A 21,760-nucleotide genomic window follows, 5' to 3' on the forward strand; every position below is an offset into this window, starting at 1 on the left:
AGCGCCTTTCACCCACTAATCCCCTTTCATAAACACAAAGGTCATCATAAATGCAGTCTGCAGCTCTGGAATTGTAGTACAAAGCAGAGCATTATAGAGTCTTCATAAAAGCTGATGTATTATAAATATAGAGATTTTGAAATCACACACAGACAGAGGTTTGAACTGATAGAAAAGGGGAAAAGCACTAGAGGCACAAAAAGCAAGACCACATAGATCTAACTATCCAGTCTCCAGAGACAGACACAATCATGCAGAGCACACCTCAAACCACAATCCTGTATTGCATACAAAACACGAGTAATTTGACTTCACAAAAGCACAGTTATCTGCTTGTTAAGGGCTAAAGTCGCTCTGTTTTTTTAGGCAATACCGCAATGTGTGTGTGGGGGAAGGTGAACAACAGGCTGAGAAAACCTCCCTGTTTCGTTTAGAAATGACGAACACTGCAAAGAAACAAAAGGAAATGTGTCCAATAAGGCAGAGAACCTCTTTCACAAAGGGTCACAACAGTTCATCGCACTTTTGAACTCCCTTCCAAAATAAGCTTGAAGACCCAGCTGTGTAATTGCGTCTCTTGGCAGCGCAACTCAAAATAAAGTCTCAAACTACCTTTGAAGAAAGTCGTACAAGTTAGATCACTGGACCGAGTTGTCTGAGTCAACACGGCATGTGTAACAGAATAATTTTTATCCTTTTATGATCCCATGTTTGCAGCTCGGTTAATAGAAAGAAAACGAAAAAAAGAAAGACTCCACTTCAAAGCCGGTGTCACCTTTTCCTGCCTACACCCCACGTTGTCTCCCTGCTGATTAATGGCAAAAACCTGTGCGTGGGTTTGCGTGGGTGGAAAAGGTTGAGAGGGGCACTTTTACCTTGGGCTTGGCCCTGGGTTTCAGCTGCTCTAGTTTCTTGGCTGCAGCTTCAATGGATGCTGCTGCTCCGAGCAGCTCAGTCTCAGCGATGACAGTGGGGTCCTCGGGGTCCACGCACTCTGATCCTGGAAGAGATCAAAACGTAGCCAAACAGTGATTATCGCAGTAGTTTTTGAACAGACTTTCAAAAAAGTACAAGAAAAAAGTGATGGTATAATTTTAAGTAAGAAATAGCCCTGCTTTGCTTCAAACAAATGTTCCTATTCACACGCAGGATGCCTTGTATGTCTTAAATCTGAGCTTTCTATACATTCCCACAAACTGTTTGCAGTATGACAGTAATGTCTGAAAAGTGATTAAGCTGGCTAAAATTAGACGAAATGCACACTTGATGGATCGTTGTTTTTTTGGACGTTTTTAAGTGCCCATAAAATGTAGCCGTTTTTGAACAGCTTGGTAAAGCAGATGGAACGATGTTTTCATAGATTATCTCGAGCTCTGGGGAAAATCTGTTCTGCACCCCCACCCTACCCCGAAACCATCTACTCTCTACCCCCTTCTGACTGCATGAAAGGTGATCTGGAGGAACAAAACAGACCGTATCCCACTTACCTCCGTCTGAGGCAGCAAGGAAAGAGCAGGGAGGAGAGAGAGGGAGAGAACACATGGGACATTAGAGAGGTGAAGTGGATAGCCCCGCTGTGTCTCAGGCAGTACGCTGAAATCAAATTCTCATCCAAACACAATCTATTACTCCTGTCAGATGGAGCATTGCAACATCTAGAGAAAAAAAACACTCCTCTAATATGTTTGTGTCATAACCATCCTACAGAGCTTAATTTGAAAGACAGCATGGTAATCACTCTTTGGTGTGATTTCAATATTCTAAAGTGATTCTCGTGACCCATCTTTATCAGGGTGTGCACACACACACACACACAGGTTTGGGAGCTTGACTAGCACCATGATATTCACGCACAAGAGGATTAGGGCTCCTTTGACTAATCTCTGCCATCTCCACAATCCTGTCATGTTTTTTTTTTTACATTTTATCTGATTGAGTTGGCTCCTAGGGGAAATTCCCCTCCTTGAAAAATGTATTATCCAGTTTTCTCTTTAGGGTTTTACACCAAGTGTACCTACAGTCATTTATAAAACAAAAGCGTTCAGTCAAAACTTTATGGTTATCACCCATACCTTCATAAAATGAATGTGTCCTTTTCAAAATACTGTTTAGAGAAACAGTATTTAGAGAAACACTTGAAAAGTTAAGCATGCACAACTTTTATGTGCATCCGTAAAATCCTGACATCAGTCAGGATGGGGTCACTTGTAAGTAAAGACTATCAAGCTATTCTTTTTTTGTGTGTTCTGTGAGAGCGTGTGTGTCATCAGCTGTGCGTCTGGACTCACCTTTCATGGCCTCGGCGATCTGGACGAGCTCCGTCACACACGCTGCCACATGCTTCGAGTGCACAGCCAGCTGCTGCTTCTGCTCTGGTGTGGGCTTCTGCAGCACCTGAAAACACAAGAGCCAAACATGTGCAAAGGCGCGCACACACACACACACACACACACACACACACACACACACACACACACACACACACACACACACACACGAAGCGAAGCAAAGGTAAACACAAGGTAAAAGATTAGTCAGAGATAATTCTTTACAAAACAAATCTGTTCATTTTTAATCTTTCTTGATTACATGTTAAGAATTCAGAGTATAATTTATAATTAACTTGCTGAAAGACACTAACCTATGTTGCAGAATGTAAAAGTTGAGGATCCGTTTTTGTTACTTGAGCAACTATTTCTGTAACTAAGTTATATATTGTGGATTTTAAAGTCCTTCGTGTGCCTGATGTCTTGCCAGACTCGGTATGATGTGCCCATTAATTATGCAAACGAGATCCGTAATTATGATACTTAATGCATTAACTGGCAATTTGTCTCACATGGACACACTTGTCTTCACGCAGTCTTCATGCAGTAATTTTTGCAACAAAGCAATTTCATCAGAATGAGTTGCTAATTTCTATGCAAATATATTCAACAACAGAAAAAATAAACAAAAATCAAAATCAGATTTTCTAAAGGCTTGCATAGCGGCCTAACACAATTTTTGCGTTTTATCCTATGAGGAAGTCTGAGACTTTTTTATCAGTGCAGGGTGAGTGCAAGAGGCCAGGAGATGCACACAAAATCACTTGTATCCTTTATTTATGAGACTACTTCTTTCCAACCTGCAAGACTTGCTCCAGAAGGTTGATGTATCCGGTGGTGCACTCAGAGCCATATTGCAGGGCTTTACTCCTCAGTTCCTCACTGACTTCAGGGTGATATGCTGCTTGCTGCAAGGGTAAGAAAACAATACAGGAGAACAGGAGATTTAGGATAGGACACTGAAATTGTTCCCATAGGAAAGGTAACATTTAACACGAGTGCAAATGCGCTGCGTGGGGTCAGGGAGAGCATATTGAGAGAGCATTTTGCACATTACATAGTTCCAATTACAGATAAAATTCAAAGCTACCAGAAAATCAAGTCTTCAGTCACTGTTGTGCTTTGATTTTTAAAACCACAGCCTGCAATGTTTGTACATGGTTTTATTTTTGTCTTTTTACAAGCGCCCTGCTGTTTGCTGAAGGACGTCCTGAGTGATGCTTCGCTGCATGACTTTGAAAAGTGACTGAGTCATTAGCAGTGGGAGCAGACATGCAGTAGACTAGCCTCTGTAATATCTGCTCTCCACAGGCTGGGCTCACATGCTCCCTGGCAGCCTGGTGCTGTCTGCGTGAGGTCTGCTTTGGTCGAGCAGTGTGGATTAGCACCTTGCAGGTAGTCAGCATATCGGAGATGGCTTTGCGGCTCAGGTTGGCAGTGGCGATCACATCCTCCTGCTGAGCAGAGTTGCCTGCGGCCACTGCCTTGGCTGTTGCTATGGTGATGCCCTTTGTCATGCGGGTGAACTCCTCAGGTGAAGTGGACTTTTCTGGGACGTCCTTGGACTGGAACACCTGACACGATGATGAGCCACAAGCACAGGTTGATATAGCCATGGAGCTCAGATATGATAATACACGAGTGCACGTGAATGTTGTAGAGCAGTTATAGACTTAAATGGACAGAAAATATTGACATAGAAACCAGAATAATTAGAATGTAAGGTCATCTGATAAGAATTAGCAGTTTATTCAAGGGAAAAAAACAGTCTTAAAATCTTCCTTCCTCACTCACATCTGCTACCCAGACCCTGATAAGTGTTGTGGGAAACCTGCAGGAGTTAAGAAGGAATCAGGAGGAAAAGAACTGGCCATAACAAAAGAACACAGAACAAAAAGCTTCTCTGTCCCCTGAATTATAGATACAGATATCTTCCTTGAGATCTTTTTTCCAGAAAAGCAGGGTCTCAACATTTTGACTCCAAATAAATCATAAAGAAGACCTTTGACCTGTCAGGTGCGCTTACCGTCAGCTCCTGCTTGATGCACTCAATGGCGGCTTCAAGTGCCCTCGTCCCACGGGTGGCTTCATCCTCTACTGCCTTCACTGTTTTGAGGAGCGACGTCACGTTGGTGACCATGACCTGTCAAATAAGGAGCGCAACGATGAGACCTATAGACAAACCAGGAGGTGGAGCTCTTTCTCCTCAATGGCAAAACATATTACATTATCATTGCTTTTCTCTTCAGTGATTCTTATACAGAGAAAATGGTGTTGAGGGTGCTTATCTAATGGAGATCAAGACGGAGTGGTGCATTTCAAATTAAAATACAGGATTATTAAATACTGGTAATGTAGTTTATTTACTGTCACAGATGTGGGAAAAAAGCGATTAAAATTTCACTGACTCATGGCGACACATTCTGCTCTGTCTGTGCTGTATTCAAGCAAAGTGTGCATTATGTGCTTGGGAATTTGAGAAACGCCACCAGGGGTTTGGAAGGGTCCCATTTGGAGGTCACCATATGTTGGATGAACTGAAACAATCTGTCAACATGAGGTTGTCCATGGGTGGGCCCCAATTCAGTTTATATGAGAAAACAACCCCCATTTGGACCAGAAGTTTATTTTCTAAACCAGGGGTAGGCAACTCCAGGCCTCGAGTGCCGGTGTCCTGCAGGTTTTAGATCGCACCCTGGGTTAACACACCTGAATCAAATGATTAGTTCATTACCAGGCCTCTGGAGAACTTCAAGAAATGCTGAGGAGTCATTTAGCCCTTTAAATCAGCTGTGATGGATCATGGACACATCTAAAACCTGCAGGACACCAGCACTCGAGGCCTGGAGTTGCCTACCCCTGTTCTAAACCATTGTTTCCAGACCAAATATTTAAAAAATTTCACCCGTTCCATTGTTGCTGGATGCCTGTTGGGTGTTTTAGATATTTAATACCCTTAAAAGAAACAGTAATAGGGGATGCATAAATTATAAATTAGACCAACAAAACCTCAGCTAACTGATTCAACTGATTAGTGTTGATTACTGATTTTATCTGTATTTGTATCCTCTTCATACATAGAAAAGCCATCCATCAGCTGTATTAATATAATTTATTTTTGATCCCTTTTGCAATATGCACACCACATTAGATGTGCACCACCATCTTCACTGTATTTTTACATTTTATGACACTGTGAATCTTCTACATTGTGCCTGTGTCTTCCTTCCACTGATATTAAAGCCGGTACAAAAACCCTGCATTACTGTAGTTCCAGCAGTGACAATGCAGAACATCTTGTTATAGTTTTCAGTAAAGCACACAGTCCCCTCCCTCTCTCTCCTGCATAGAAAGTGATGGCTCAAGTCCCACAGATACGACAAATCTTACACATCCTGATAACAGCTGTCATATCCTCCTTGCAAAAAACAGCTTCACGCTGCATTGCAACCACATATATCAAACTAGAGCAACAATGCAAGGAGAAAATTTATAAATACATATCTACATGGAGCATCCTCTCTGTGAGCGAGACTCAGCTGAACAATAAATTAAAGATACGCGCCACAAAAAAAAGAAAGAAAGAAAAAAAAAAATCACTGCACAGCTAAACAGATATGACAGTTTGAGTGGTTTATTTCCTCACCTTGGCAGCACTCTTCAGCTGATACATGGAGGGGTCGTCAGCTGGTTTGCCTGCAGCACATTTGGTGGCACCAATGAGTTCGGCCAGAGCCTTGGCCACATCCCGCACTGCGTTTATCAGAACCACCTGGGGGGATAGAGCTGGAATCAATACAGCACAATGGTCAAAGTAAAGGTTTCTCAGTTGAGCCCTAGGGAGAGGATTTACCACTGCAGTCCTTATCACTCCCACCTTGTCATGATACTTCAGACTTAGTGGAGGGTAGAGATAGAGACATATACACAGGGGAAGGAAGAGACCATGTTTATCAGATCAAACTGCAATTATATAGAAAAATCTTACATACTTACTACTATCTACAAGAAAGATAGTAGATGACTAACAATAGAGTACCATATTATGATGACTGCTGAATTATAAAAGTGCTTTCTGGAGATAAATATATACTTTTTTAACCACTCTATTTCAGATTCTGATTACCTGTGTCTCTGGGTCCTCAGAGCCCATACTGGTTGCTCCCAGTTTGACCACTTCTGTGAGCTGAGTGATGGTCTTTGCTGAAGACTGGGCAGCCTGGGCCAGTTTCTCCTGGGTTGACGCTGCCCCAGCAACCAGCAGCTTGGTGTCTTCCACTAGTGCCTTGGCTGTCTTCAAGATGCTTTCCCTAAAGGATGGGACACATTGTGACACAATCTGCTCCAAAGTCACACTTAACAGCGATAGGAAAGGAAGCCATGACTGCTTTCTGAGCAAAACTACTGCACATTATGTGAAATGCAGGTCAGTATTTAGCTTTATTGGCAGCTGCATTTCTTTCAAGTGAGTCATCAAAACAAGACTGAGGCTCAAGTGTATGGAGAACAGTGTAAGTGCAGCAACTTAAAGATATAACTCCCATGTGCCGCGAATCTGTAAATCCATTTCACATTTTTAACATCTGAAATGGGACTTTATGGTAACAGGAGGTTTAGAGTTTTGGTCTTTGTCTGAATGTCTTGCTTGTGTCTCATCGCACCTGTGGTCTGCAAAGGACTCTTCATTCTCAGGGTTAAGTGTTCCAGCTGAGGCGAACATGATGGTGGTGTCCAGGTCAGCAATAATTCCAGAAACTGCGCCTGCTGCAGTGATACAGGCCTGAGTGCCTTTGTTTCCTGCTTGTAGGGCTGAAAGTACCAAGGACACCTGGAACATGCATGTGTTACAATAGTTAGACAGCAAGGTCCCTTAAACATCTTGTTAGAAGGCGTAAAACAGCTAAAAGTTAACCTTGTTGATATATTGTGCCGGTTTAATGATTGTACAGCAGGTGTTTTCTGAGACTTTTATAAGTGAAATGAGTTACCCTGCAAATGTTCAGAAACATCTGGAAGATATAGATTAAACAAGGAAGCTGGGAATAAGAGGAATGGGCCCCACTAAACGTTAAATCAGAGTCTGCTATTCATTCACATTAAGTCAGTGAGCCTAATGCTGCAAGTCACACAACTCCCTCGAAGACTCGTGTCTGCTCATCACTCATAAACAAATGGAGGGCCCTGAGGTGTGCATTTCAACAAGGCACAAGCTTCACATATCAACAAGTGTGAGAGCACAAATTATTCAAGACTGATATGAGCGCCGAATCAAATCATTTCCTTGGAGTGAAGACAAAATGTGTGAGCAGCATGGCTAGAAGCTGCCAGGGTCACAGCGTGGAGACATTAATATTGTCAACTGCACAGTGTGAGGGTGGTCAGAAGAACATGGCCTCATGAGTGCTACAATAATACAGTGAGGCGACGCTAAAATTTGATTCATTTAATCTTTTTTTCTACAAAATGTAAGATTAAAAAAATAATAATAATAATAAATTATTGTATTATTATATATTACTGCACAAGCTTATCTTCTTTATAGCTTTATGTGATTAGCTATAATTAAAGAATACAGCTATAACACTGAGCAATGATTTAACCATTTTGTAAAATGCTAAAACTGAATTCATGTTTCATGTTACATAGATGAGATTTTGAAAGTCAAAATAATGTGGAAAATTAGCTTTTTCCCCTGAATGAGCCGTTTAGGTTTCTATCCATATCGCTTACCTTCTCTGTGACTGCACGGGCGCACTCGATGAGCTCCCGTTTGGAGAAGCTGTCAGTAGGGCTGAGCTGCAGGGCTCCAGCCTTCTGGACCAGGTAAATACAGCCATGGCCCAATTCTTGCACCCGCGTCTTTATCTGGAAGCCAACCTGAAAGCATAACCAGGCATCAGCTTCACTGCAGCCATCTCATTTGTGTCATTATACTACACAATAATCTCCTTAACTGGCATCTCTCTTATCCAGCGGGTGGGTGATAAATGATTTCAAGCACCCTCAGAGAGAGAATGCTGGCACTACACCTTTAATTTCCAGACTGCAATTCATGGGTGGGTGGTACTTCATTACAAGCATCACTATAGGCTTTTAGACTTGTAGAGGAAAAATGTCGCTATGGTAACCAGCAGTCTGTTATATACAAGATATTGATAAGAGCGGTGTGCTTATTAGTGCAATATTTCCACACATTGCTGTCCTCTGGACAACAGAGAAAAGCTTCAAGTCAAGAGTCCGTGGGTGCTGCGAGAGACTGATGCTGGAGGGTTACATTTCTGATCTCACATTGCTGGTGCAGCCTTGAGGAAGAGGCGTCATATCAAAGAACACCAAACATCTGCTCTGATCAGTGTGTGAGCAAATACATCCGGAAGCATTTTGGTGTAAAATGCAGACCTATGCTGATAACTCAGTCTGACATTTCTGCAGCACAATTGCTAAAAGATGCAATGAATAATGATTTTTTTTTTCCATACAGGAGTGTAACGTTCCCCCCACATCCTCCACAAAAAAGAAAAAAGAAAAAAAGTGTTCTCACCTCCTCTGGCTCTGCAGTGGCTGCAGCAAGGTATCCTTGGTGTGCCAGCTGTCCGTAGTCCACCGTCACCTGAGAGGCAAGGCCACCGAGCTCTTCGGGGCAGGTTACCGACTTAGTCATCTGCGAGAATATGCATCAACTGATTAATGTTCCTTCAGCACTATTGTCAAACATTGGCATTGAAGATTTAATGTAAATACTGCAGACGTGAGTTACGCATGAATATTGTAATGCATTTGCATGCTCACCATCTCCTGTGCTGTGATGGCAATGGCCTTAGAAAATTTGACCATGGTGGTTTGGTAGTCTACAAAGGAACCCTCGGGTTCAGGGGGTGTTCCTTCAGCCAGCTGTAAAGATTAAACGGTAGCTACAGATTTGGTTTAAGGTGTATACATAAACAAATATTCACAAATATGAATTAGAAAATCAATAACCTAATTTCGCTTAATAATGAACAATACAGAGTTAGTTTTATTCTGCATCATTTGAAAATCCTTTAAGTGTATCTTGCTTTGTCCATTGATGCAGGTTCCAGAAAGAAATGGAAAATTTTTGCACACCAGACAGATCAGGCTGATCATTAAATATGTAAGGATGATATGCTATCTGCCTTTTTCAGATGCATTTGTGCTCTGAGTCCAAAGAGAGAGCGCTGAGTGTTTTATTTTTTCAGCTGGAGAATGTCCAGTGAATTAGTAAATATGTTGGTTGCAGTGCATTGACAAAGTCAATAAATCTTAGATAGACAAAATACTTGTAATGTCCTGGATGTCAGATTACACCAAAACAGTATACAATTTTTATTCTTTACTTCACATGTGAAGGATACATATGAAATTTCCTACAATTCCTACAAAAGTCTACAATGAATAGATTAAAAGTGCTGTGCTGAATTTGCTAATTCCAACCTTATTTCTTTCCCCTGAAGCAGATACAACCCCATTTGTTTCACAGTTACGTGTCAAATGATATATTTTTTTAAATGTATACATTTATTAAGCCGTTTCCACTTTGTGTTCTTCACGGATATTCCATTTTCTAGATAACATGCACATTCTAATTAAAAGTGTAAAAGGCACAAGAAGGGAAAAAATAGGTGTTTGCTGAACTGGGCCAAGTGCTTTACATCTGAGTTTGCACATGTCGCTGTCAGTTACTAACTAGACTGTCAACACACATGTCCTCTAGCAATATGACTGAAAACTAACATCACCAGTGGGCTGTGGATTTTAAAACGTGCCATCTTCTGGACTAATAAGAGTCATAGACAAGCACACTCTTTCAGAACACCCACTGTGGCTTTGAGAGAAAGCTCATTCTGCTTTCAGACAAGTCGGGGGTCAAGTGGCAACTTGAAATCCACTCAAAGTACCCAAGAAACATTCTCTTGAAACTGAATGACGACAACAACAATCTTTACTCACCCTGCCCATAGCCTCAGCGATGGACTCTACCATACCCCCAACCATGCCGCCCTCGCTCGCTGCCTCATTCAGAGTCACCATGATGTCGTCAACAGCCTCCTTCATCAGCTGGGCTGCTTCATTGATGGCATCGTGTGTGTGGGATGCCTGAGGACACGGGCAGCTGATTAACGTTACTGTGATGCCATCTCGGTTTAGCCAGGAGGTAATTCATCAGCTTGACAACAGCTCTACAGTGCACCTCAAGCTAGTAAGAACTCAGTGTCCAACTAGAGGACGTGTCACCAGGCTGGTTCCTTTCTGATTTAAGAACAGACATCATCCCTGCTGGCTAATAATTCAAACTTAGTCTAGTTTGTACAATTGTAAATCTATATCTCAGAATGTAGCCATAAAAATAAAATTATAAAAGCCTGGGGTAGTCAGACAATCTGATAAGAAAAAAAAAGCTTCTAAGGAGCTCATTTCAATGTTTTATGGCTGTAATGATGGCAGCAGAGTTTGAGTAAAAGCACAATCATTTCAGAATGGGATTAGAAGTTGTGCAATGAACAGGTTTAAAAAAAATCACTTAAATCTTAAAATCAATTCCAGCACTAATATAGAAAACTTAAAAAGAACTCCTGAGGCTTTGTTCTGCTCAGTTTGATAATACAAATGGTTTATAGCTGAAAGAATTAGAGAAACTGTGAAAGAAGGGATTCATTAATGTGCAACAATGAATGGACTGACAACGATGGACAAAGATGTTCCATTATTTTTGAAACTCGTTGTTTTCCATTCCATTACAGCTCATCTCTGAAGTCAGGCAAAACACAGCATCGACACGAATAGTAAAATTGACTCTGTGCACTACCTTTGGGTTTCCCCCGCCTTCCTTGGCAGCATAAAGCATCTGCAGGGCGGACTCAGCAAGCGTCTTGGTCTGGTCCAGGATGGTCATCTGCTGCTGATGGTCATGCAGCTTAGAGGCCAGGCCCACCGATGCCATAATGAGTGGCTCAAAGTAACTGGCCAGCTGGGTTACCTGAGACAAAGCATTTAGGACAGTAGTCAGAGAAAAGTTGAACCAAAACATACAAAACTGTGTTTGCCTCCTAAATTCAGAGGGAATGAAGAGATACACTGTCAGACTATCACCTTGTGTCCTAGTTGGGCAGCTTCGCCTCGGGCAGCTGTAAAGACTGGATCAATGAGATGACCAATCTCCTGTACCGAGGATGTCAGCTGCTCCTGGAGTGCCTGGTGAGTTACAACAGCAGAGAATTACAGTAAAAGTCTCAACAGAAAGACTACAGATCTCATTAAGTTCCTCTTCCCTCTCACACAGGATACAGCTGATGGGGGATTTGAACTCACTTCCATGGAGATATCATCTCTGCAGGGTAGGGTCTGGCCAACCGCTGCTAGTGAAGCTTGCTCAATGTCCCGGATACACTTATTGATGTTATCAATGGAGTAATCACACTCCCTCTGTCCCGGTGCCTTGTCCCTGTCACCAGAAATAATGGGAAAAAAAGAGACAAATGTCTCCACCTTAATGTGCAAATAAATATATAATAAGAAAATCTGGAGATTTGAGTTGTAAGAAAAATGATGCTCATATCTACCCATAGCAGATTAGCTTAGATAAATATAAACAGTGAAAACAAGGAAAAGAAGCTTGCTTGGTTAAAAAAAATAAAGATCAAAAAATGAAAAAATATATATTCACCTAAAGCCCTAAAGCTCACAAATGAATCTGTAATGCAATCTGTAATCTTGCAGTCATATTATTACCATGGGCTTTACCAGGCAATCAGCACATAGTCACAATGGTCTGCCTAGCTAATCAGCCACTGGCTTGAAACTCATTTTTGTTATGCAGGCATGAGAACGCCATCATTTTTCATTCAGCTCCCGAGAGAAAGTGGCAACACGTTTCCTTCAAATGCTTGAATACTCGAAAAATACTGACAGTCAAGGTTAAATGTTAATGTCTGTTAATTGTAGGTCTTAGTTGCTGTGAGAGCTGATAGGACACCACATAATGAAATGTGTTTCAGATCCACCGTAGCGAGCCCCACCGTTCGCTAATCTATTACTAAGCAGTGGGGAACTCAGTAGCTATATACTAATGCAGCAATTTCCTGCTTAGCTGAAAAGATGTCACAAAAAAGTCCTCCAATATGAGAATTTATTTTCTCTCGCTGCAAGGAAACCTTTCTAAACTTTGAAGACATGGCTGCAGAGACAGATATGATCACAGGCGGGATTAACACAAACCTAATAGAGGTGATGAGACTCTTGATGGAGTCAGAAACTGTCCTGGAGTGGCCGGCTAGTATGGACCAGGTGGGGGGATCTTTGGGGTTAAGGACCAGTGAGCGGGCTGTTTCTAGAAGGTAAGTGGAGCTATCGAGCATGGAGCGGGCTGAACGCACAATGGGCTCCTGTGCTGCTGAGCCCTGTGGAAATGAAAAGATTAGTGTAGGAGAAACAACGCCCCAGGTAACAGCTCGACAGTGAAGAGCTAGCTATACTGGTCTGACAGCTGTTAATATTCCTTGACTACCTGAGCGAGATCAAAGGTGCAATCAAAGGGAGGGATGAGATTAGACAGGCAGCTTTACACAGACTCACGAAGAAACACCTTCAGTCTTTATGATACGAGCAAAACCCCCCCTTGACAATTAGATTAACAAGCTGAAGATTAGAGCAGCTGTGCTAAGAGAAAGTGCCGTTAAACACTGCCCTCCAACAGATTACAGCCATAAAGCTTTTAGAGGACTATGCGCAAACTATTGCACTCAGATTGAACAAAAAATACATCCTTCTTTTTGAGCCTTTCCTTGACAATAACAAAAGGACCTCAATTCAATTTCCTCTCCTGCTCACAGCACAAACCTTTGCTTGTTGGCTCAAGTAAAAGGCAGTTTTTAAGCAAACTGAATACACAAGTCACAAACACTCGTTTAATCTCACTGAAAAGCGCAATATCTTCTGTAGGATGAACTGAACATTTTCACTGCTCCTAAAAAAAACAGTCACAGATCTCATTTGTGTTGTTGAAAAGATTTTTATTAACTTTCCGTCATTTAACTAGAAAAGGTGAAGGACATTTTAAAGGAGCATTATAAACAAGCATCAACTGAACGAATACCTCATTGCTGATCTGAGCTGGAATGCTTGCAAAATCGGGGTTGTTGGCAAAGGTCGTCAGGTTTTCCACAGCCTCGAGGAGCGGGGCTGTAGCAACGCGGCACCTGTTTCTATTCTCTTCGGAAAAATCCCCATCCAAGGCCTGAAATAAGACAGTCATGAATATTTGTTCATTTGGCTGTTTTTGTAAGTGTGTAACTACTTATACACACATCTGTATCTTCTCACTTGACGAAAAAGATATCTGTAACAAATTTACACTCAACGTTTTGATCAGTTGGAGAGTTGACCTTGATGGTTTTGACGAGGTTGGCTGTGGTGTTGGCCACCTCTTTGGCTGACTGGACAAACTGTCTCCTAGCCACTGGGTTGGAAGTTTTAGAAGAGGCCAGGCGACAGGCGTTACAGAGAGCCGAGGTGTGCTTGGCTACAATTGTTGCTGCAGACAAGACCTTATGAACAAATGAACCAAAACCATTAACAAAGAGGAACAGCTGTATAAAATAAAATTAGGTAAGGCATGGGGGCATTGATTCTTTAAACACAGAGGTCAGGTTTATTCTTAAAAACTGTATTTAATTAAAGAGATATGACAGAATTAACAGCAAGTTATTAAAGACTACTCAGTCTCCATATGCCAGGGGACTAATGTTCTGCAGCCTTTAATGGATCTTACCTGTGAGGGACTGCTGGCAGGATCCACTAAGTTCTGACAAGCCATCTGTATAGCTTGGTGGGCTCGTGCAAACTGAATGGGATCCACCAGCCCCTCGTGGCCTGACTGACTACTGGGATCAGAAACACCTACAAGATAAGAGGCCTGTGGAGTAGAAAACAAAAGCGTGTTATGTGCTCCCAGTTACACTGGATACCCCCCAAACACAAAGGGACACAAAGGGGAATACAGAGCAGGCCGTGGCCAAGGCTGCTACACCCACTCCATAGGAATGGGGTCCACATCTTATGAGTCTGTGGTTGGGACACCAAGAGCTGATAAATGTTGAACAACCATTGTCCATGAAAACCATCAAGAGAACCTGCACAAACACTGAAATTCTCTACGCCAACAACAATGCGAGTGCCTATATCTATGACTGAGTGGACAAGAGCTTCACACCAAAACCCAAAACAACACAAAACCCACACAAAACAACAAAGACAATGACTCTGTGTGGCCACCAACAGAGCACAACAGAAAGGACTGGATGTCCCACAATCATCTGACATTTTCTGTGGAACACACAAGAAGATGACCCCACTCCTCTGCATTTCAAGTAGTGATCCAATGTTAGATGTGTGATTCTGTATGGGGTAACACCTTAAATAACCAGGCTGAAGCTCGGTTAATAAAGAGGGAGCAAAAGCTAAGAAAGCCAGATCTTAAATGATCCCGGCCAAGTGCTCCCAGTTGTATTACTTAACCCCACCTACTAGGAACCTGCAAGACAACACAGAAGGACAACCAGGGGAAAACCCAGCAGTGCAAGGCCAAGGAAGAGATCCGTTACATCATTCATAGCTGTTGATTCACAAGGCTAATACCTCCACTGTTCTTAGACTGGTGCAGATCGATCCAATAGGACATCACACAAAGTTGGTACTAGTCAGCTGGCAGGGTGAAGATTGTTTAATGTCTGCTCTGAGTATGTCAGATATTTGCACCTCTGTTGGGTATCGACTAGAAGGGTTCAGGGCAGCAATTCATGCGTGAAAGTGATTTCCACCTTGTGAAGATGTCTCAATTTCCTTTTACGCCGTATGTCTTGGGCTATGTCAACCTTAAAAATTGATAGCAATTTGCTTTTTTAAACAAAGTGTGTGTTTAATTCTAGGTATCTAAAAATAAAGAGAAAAAGGGAAGGCGAGCGCAGAAGCAGGGTAAGTCAGAGCGAGTTAGTATGGCGCTGTGATCTCACCTGTCCTGCAGCCTCTGTCAGCCCACACAGAGCTTTGGACGCCAAGCCCACGCTCTCCCCGAAGGCCACCACATCACCTGTCTTACAGTGCTGAGAAATGCCTGCCATTGACTCCCCTAGGACCTGAGGCACATGAAAATGGAGAAAATGTGGACAAATTAGCTCTTCAGCTGCCTACCATGTAAAATATTTGACAGTTAGTATACATAGTGCACTCAGTTATTTTATACGCCTGTACTTTTGAATTCTCCATGACGCTCTCGATGCAATCAAAGTAGGAGAGCTCGTTGACGGGCTCACTGGGGTTATCCAGCAGACCTCTGACAGCCTGAATACAGACGGAGACATAACAACTTAAACTACAATATTGCATTTCTACGTTGATATCCTTGGAAATTTATCAGCTACTTAATTCAGACCTGAGGCTAACATTATAATTATAAATTGATCTGTGCAGAGATAAATCATCATAATCAAGGCCTTAAATGAACAATATTAATATCATTTAAAACTATTCATAGTATAATCATCGTTAGGCTTCAGAATGTAAAAATGCTCCTGTTATATTAGTGTTGCTAATGCAGCTACTGCACTATTGTTCTGAATGTATTATCCAGCTATAAAACATGGCTATATAGGAGGAATCTAATGGAAAATAGTGGGAAACCATGAGAAAAAAATACAAAACTCATAAACTTTATTTAAAAAACATGAAATGCAGGCATGCATAGAAACCAGAAAACGTCTGTGTGGTATCCTGTATGTGAGGAAAGCTACCTCCAACTCCCTCAAGGCGTTGTCACACTCCTTTTGTCCTGCTGCTTGCTGTGTACAGAGCGTTATCAGCTGGTTAATACTCTCTGTCACCGCCCTGAAACACACAGGCAGCCACACAGCCTCTTTAGCTCTCACATGTGTCCTCTGCATGCACGCACAGGCTGGCTTCACTCACACATGCTTTTAGCCCCCCTATTCAAGCACGGCACTGCCGGCTTCTCGCTGCGATTGGATAACACAGCTCACAGGAGTGCCGAGATTGTCTCGAGTTTGTGTTCAGCCTTGCTGAGCATAGACAGGCTCAAGCCAAGGCTTCCATCTTCCAAATTAGACAGAGAGAAGTCAGTCAGGCCTAAAGCCCTGCGGGACCAGCTGCTTGGCTTCTCTCCACTAAGGGGAGGATACGTACTCCCCCTAGCAATGCCGAACAGACACGCTGTAGGAGCGGCATACAGATGTAGTAAGAAGCTGTTTTCTATAGCTATCATTACTTGCTACAGATCTTGAGCCAGGATTCACATGATATATACTACTGAGCTGTTCACCTCACTGGCAAATACAACATAGCATTCAGAAAATTTGACACATTTCAGGTACTGCTTGAGTTTTATCGCACCTTGCTGCCACAGCTAGGAGATTCTTAGCATTGGCTGCACCTGGATCCACAGACAGAGACTTGGCAGCCAGTAGCAGCTTACTGGATGCCATGGAGATGTTCTTCAGATTACCGATGACTTGGATCTGGTCATCCTTACTCTGTACATGCAAGGAAGAAGAAAAATTCAGGTGAATTTTGTTTTTGATGGTTTCAAATCTGTATTAAATGTTGTGTTACAATTATTAAACAGTATTGGTTAGAGTGTTCTACTTTACAGTAATGGCTATCCTCTTTTGTCACATAACAGGTATTTTTGAGTCTTTGATTGTCAAATTTATGTAATGTTTGTTTTTTAGTCAAATTAATATTGTGTGTATAAGTGACAATTATCGATTAATAATTTGTATGCAATATTATTGTGTTCCAAGTTTATTATATCAAAAAGCCTAACTCTAATTTTTGTTGTCACGGCTAAAAACTGCTGTTCTGATTAAAGAAGTAATGCACTTATATGAGCCTTTGTGGGTTTGACTTTAGTCTCATAAATTCCCCACAAAATTGAATTTTCTCCTGAAACTCAGAGTACCCAAGACCGTTAGGCTATTTCATGTGGGAAAGATTTCCGACAACGGTGCGCGCGCCTCCTTTCACAGAGCAGCACAAACCGGCTCTAACCAGAATAAAAGAGAAGCAGGAGCCTCCGGTGTAGAAAAGAACAAGGGGACAAGTTAATCAGAGTCTCTAGACTTTGAAACCGACACCTCATGGGTCCTCAACTGGCAGCTTCATTAAACGGTATCCACAAAAATCTATTTCAGCGCCAAAAGTGAAGAGGTGATTCCAAGATGCTGGCCTTGAAGGCATGGTTACAAAGAAAAAGCTTATATCTGAGACTATACACTAAAATGAGCCATTTGTGGCAGAAAAACACAAACGTTATCAGGGGAATCTGAAAAAAAAAAAAGTTGTGGACAAACAAAATAAACATCTGAGGTGTTTAATTCCATGCAGACATGTTGAAGAAATGCGATAGCTGTTGTAAAGTAAGAGATTAGTACAGGTTAAAAACAGTCTTGAACAAGAAAGGTAGTCCCTTTACTTTTCATATGCAGTGGACACCACTTCATTGGAGCCAATTTGCTCCTATAAAAGGTAAAGAACGAACTCAACATGTAACCCCAAATTATGCAACATACCTAGTTCGCCTTTATTCTGTTTACCATGGAATGACCAGCACAGTCTGGGTGGTGAGCGATCAGTTTGATAGTATTCTACTTAGACAGGAGTCAGGACCTACAAACCAGTCCAAGCTGTGGGAGTATCTTCAGGACACATGAGATAAAATTTCCTATGTGTACTAGTGTACATCCTCTTCAGTGTCTGATATTTAGAATTTTGAATGAATGAGCAAAATATTCAGAACAAGAACATCACACAAAGCATCTGAATACTTTAGAGCTCTTTGGAGGAATTGGCGTGACTAACTGAATGCAATAGCTTTTGGTTAGTAAAGTAATGCAAAGATGCACTCTGCATTTGAAGCTTTTGAGTTTACTTGATAAAAGCTTTAAATGAACTGCTGGCACTGGATCACTATTAAACTGTGTCACTGGAGCATGAAGTCTTTGTATGGTCATGAAACCTACCTGGGTGTGTCCTGCCATCTCAATGCCAGCATCCAGGAACTCATCAAAGTCTTGGCTAAACTTCCCTGAGGCTGCAGCCAGCTGGCTGCTTCTTCCACGAGAGGAGTGGACGACCTCGCCTGCGGAGTGGTTGAGTTCAGCTGCTGTGTGGTTCAGATCAGACTGAGCCTCTTGGAATGTCTTACTGCAGGGAGGGAGCTTCAAAGACAAGACATGCACATTAGGCCACACTTTGGAATATTAAAACTGCAGGCAAAAGGAAATATTCTGTTTGGGGATAAAGGGTCGATATATAAATACTCTCATGTCATTATGCAAACATAAAAGGCAAGAAATCCCTAAGAAAAAGCTTAAGCAACACTCACGAAGTCCACTAGTAGCTTCTTGCTGGCCTCGCCTATGCTCCTGAGGGCCATGTCAACATCCTTCTGGCCTGGCAGGCAATTCACACAATTATTAAGGGAGTGCGAAACAGCTTTGGCCACCTGCAACACAGTACAACATCTGTCAATGGTCTGTCATTAGTCATTCTAAAAATGTGCTACACAACAAAGCCCCAGAGCAAAGCTATATGTGGAGAAATATCTCAAATGCAAATTGGGCTCACAGCAGTGCACAATAATCCGTGTCACTAATTTATGCTGCTGTCACAGATATATGCCAAACAATATGTTTATCCCCTGAAGGGCTGCAGGAGAATGAACAATTTTACTCCAGCAAAACCTCTCCTGAGAGAGGGAAACCAGCCGAGAAATGCATAGCAGACAGGAAAAAAAGAGCAACACTTAGTAGAGGGGACGACTCTAATGGGAAAATCTTTACAAATCAGTAGATGAGGGAGACAGGGGCCATCAGTGCTCCTCAATCAATCAGTCTATCAGATCTATCTATCTATCTGCTAATAAGTGGTATGCTACCTGTGCCAGTCTCTGCTGACTCTCAGCATCACCAGGATGAACCAGGGCCTGATGTGCTTCATGGATGAGCATGGCTGAGCCCTCCATCACACACTGGGCTGAGTCCAGCATGGCAGCTGCAGCCTGAGGCTCCTTGGTGCTGGCTGCCACACCTCGAGCGGCTTGAGCTAATGTCCTCAGAGCCTGTGCTGTTTCCCTAGCAGCAACACCTGTGAAAAATGAGTGACGATTTAGCAAATACATTAATTCCAGTGTCGCATTTCAGCAGCCCTGTTTAAGCAGTACTAACTGAGAGCTATGTGTATTTCTTGTCTTTACTAAAACTGTAATGACATTGTGCAAGTCAACAAGCAGGATTTCGCAGCACCACACTGTGAAAAAAAGAAAAAAAAATCATTATACTCAAATAACTTCATTGTTTAAATAAATCACTTAATATGATAAATAAAGCCTCACACTGGAGGTCCCCTCAGCTTATTACACATAGAACTGGGGAAAAAAAAGAAAAAGCTGCAAATTGCATCAAATTGCATTAACCAGCAGAGTGGAGCCATTTGCTGATGGAATGTTAAATCCAGTGAAAAAAAAAGATTAATGAGTAGAGAGCAGCACCCTAGGCCACAGCATGAAGTACTGCCTCGGAGCACTCATTGTTATAAATGTTATTCTTTATCCGTCTTCATCTCAATTCCACTGAGATCCCCGTTTGAGCCAAAACTGACGGCAAAGCAGTGAAGCCATGTTGGATTCCCGGGGTTCGGTTCAAGGCGGTAATGACAGCACAAATAAAATAACATCTTTAGCTTGGTTTATCCTCAAGACTGACACTCGGCACAATTTTGAGAATTCCTTTTAAATAAAAGTCACAGGCAGTATTCCATATGTATCTAAATGGCTGCTCAAACTTCTCAGCCCCACTCATGTATAAAATACACTACCTGTGTAATGTTCATTGCCTTGCGCAGCGCATGTCAGCAACTGGGCCATGGAAGAACCCACAGTCTTAGACGTACTTCCCAAATCCTGAGCGCATTTTTCCAGCTGTATAAGCGACAGAACACATAAATAACTCATTTGACTCATGGCTAAGATTTCTTTAGCATTTTGGTATCTCTACACAGCAGCTATCTCTAGCCTAATGAGATGGGCTAGATGAGAAACTGTAATTGTTTCTATTTACTGACCGTTTCTCCAGGAAGTGGTTTGAGTTGGCCATCAATGACAGACATCTTGGCATCCTGAAGTTCACTCTTGAGTGTCTGTACAGTTTTGAGGGCTAAGTCAATCTCCAGAGGGCCACAAGCTTCATGTGCCTTAAAAAAAAAAAAAAAAAAAAAGTAAAAAAAAAACCCACAGACATAGCTGTTACTTAAACACAAGCCATACGCAGCAGACAAGATGCAATCCTGCATGTACAGTGGGGCAAAAAAGTATTTAGTCAGCCACCGATTGTGCAAGTTCCACCACTTAAAATGATGACAGAGGTCAGTAATTTGCACCAGAGGTACACTTCAACTGTGAGAGACAGAATGTGAAAAAAAAATCCATGAATTCACATGGTAGGATTTGTAAAGAATTTATTCGTAAATCAGGGTGGAAAATAAGTATTTGGTCACCTCAAACAAGGAAAATCTCTGGCTCTCACAGACCTGTAACGTCTTCTGTAAGAAGCTTTTCTGTCCCCCACTCGTTACCTGTATGAATGGCACCTGTTTGAACTCATCATCTGTATAAAAGACACCTGTCCACAGCCTCAAACAGTCAGACTCCAAACTCCGCCATGGCCAAGACCAAAGAGCTTTCGAAGGACACCAGGAAAAGTATTGTAGACCTGCACCAGACTGGGAAGAGTGAATCTACAATAGGCAAGCAGCTTGGTGTGAAAAAATCAACTGTGGGAGCAATCATCAGAAAATGGAAGACATACAAGACCACTGATAATCTCCCTCGATCTGGGGCTCCACGCAAGATCTCATCCCGTGGGGTCAAAATGATCATGAGAACGGTGAGCAAAGATCCCAGAACCACACGGGGGGACCTGGTGAATGACCTGCAGAGAGCTGGGACCAAAGTAACAAAGGTCACCATCAGTAACACACTACAACGGCAGGGAATCAAATCCCGCAGTGCCAGACGTGTTCCGCTGCTGAAGCCAGTGCATGTCCAGGCCCGTCTGAAGTTTGCCAGAGAGCACATGGATGATACAGCAGAGGATTGGGAGAATGTCATGTGGTCAGATGAAGCCAAAGTAGAACTTTTTGGTATAAACTCAACTCGTCGTGTTTGGAGGACGAAGAATACTGAGTTGCATCCCAAGAACACCATACCTACTGTGAAGCATGGGGGTGGAAACATCATGCTATGGGGCTGTTTTTCTGCCAAGGGGACAGGACGACTGATCCGTGTTAAGGACAGAATGAATGGGGCCATGTATCGTGAGATACTGATGGAAGGAGCCAAAACCTCCTTC

The 21,760-nt window shown here is 42.3% G+C and overlaps 1 protein-coding gene and 1 long non-coding RNA gene across 2 annotated transcripts in view; one reads left to right on the forward strand and one right to left on the reverse strand.

Annotated features, from left to right (window-relative positions):
* tln2b (talin 2b) overlaps positions 1–21,760 on the reverse strand; it is a 97,515-nt gene that overhangs the window by 4,522 nt on the left and 71,233 nt on the right. The window contains exons 25-53 of the mRNA XM_085359228.1: positions 20,475–20,603; positions 20,229–20,331; positions 19,291–19,499; positions 18,739–18,858; positions 18,374–18,571; positions 16,746–16,885; positions 16,130–16,223; positions 15,591–15,680; positions 15,353–15,475; positions 14,113–14,256; positions 13,727–13,888; positions 13,438–13,578; positions 12,561–12,742; positions 11,655–11,787; positions 11,436–11,537; positions 11,152–11,322; positions 10,296–10,442; positions 9,117–9,218; positions 8,869–8,988; positions 8,058–8,204; positions 6,989–7,155; positions 6,454–6,637; positions 5,974–6,099; positions 4,354–4,470; positions 3,716–3,901; positions 3,128–3,235; positions 2,289–2,394; positions 1,488–1,493; positions 876–1,000 (exon numbers count right to left, since the gene is read on the reverse strand). Of these exons, the coding sequence (XP_085215354.1) occupies positions 876–1,000; positions 1,488–1,493; positions 2,289–2,394; positions 3,128–3,235; positions 3,716–3,901; positions 4,354–4,470; positions 5,974–6,099; positions 6,454–6,637; positions 6,989–7,155; positions 8,058–8,204; positions 8,869–8,988; positions 9,117–9,218; positions 10,296–10,442; positions 11,152–11,322; positions 11,436–11,537; positions 11,655–11,787; positions 12,561–12,742; positions 13,438–13,578; positions 13,727–13,888; positions 14,113–14,256; positions 15,353–15,475; positions 15,591–15,680; positions 16,130–16,223; positions 16,746–16,885; positions 18,374–18,571; positions 18,739–18,858; positions 19,291–19,499; positions 20,229–20,331; positions 20,475–20,603 (3,882 nt within the window). The remainder of the gene's footprint in view (positions 1–875; positions 1,001–1,487; positions 1,494–2,288; positions 2,395–3,127; positions 3,236–3,715; positions 3,902–4,353; positions 4,471–5,973; positions 6,100–6,453; positions 6,638–6,988; positions 7,156–8,057; positions 8,205–8,868; positions 8,989–9,116; positions 9,219–10,295; positions 10,443–11,151; positions 11,323–11,435; positions 11,538–11,654; positions 11,788–12,560; positions 12,743–13,437; positions 13,579–13,726; positions 13,889–14,112; positions 14,257–15,352; positions 15,476–15,590; positions 15,681–16,129; positions 16,224–16,745; positions 16,886–18,373; positions 18,572–18,738; positions 18,859–19,290; positions 19,500–20,228; positions 20,332–20,474; positions 20,604–21,760) is intronic.
* LOC146627888 (uncharacterized) lies at positions 10,141–12,710 on the forward strand. The gene is made up of 3 exons (XR_014906372.1): positions 10,141–10,500; positions 11,087–11,540; positions 11,626–12,710. It is a non-coding gene; the product is annotated as an uncharacterized LOC146627888 (long non-coding RNA).

The sequence above is a fragment of the Diplotaxodon limnothrissa genome, linkage group LG7, assembly GCF_057381915.1.
Source record: "Diplotaxodon limnothrissa isolate DT_005_m linkage group LG7, D_limnothrissa_male_GT1.1, whole genome shotgun sequence".
Lineage (NCBI taxonomy): Eukaryota > Metazoa > Chordata > Actinopteri > Cichliformes > Cichlidae > Diplotaxodon > Diplotaxodon limnothrissa.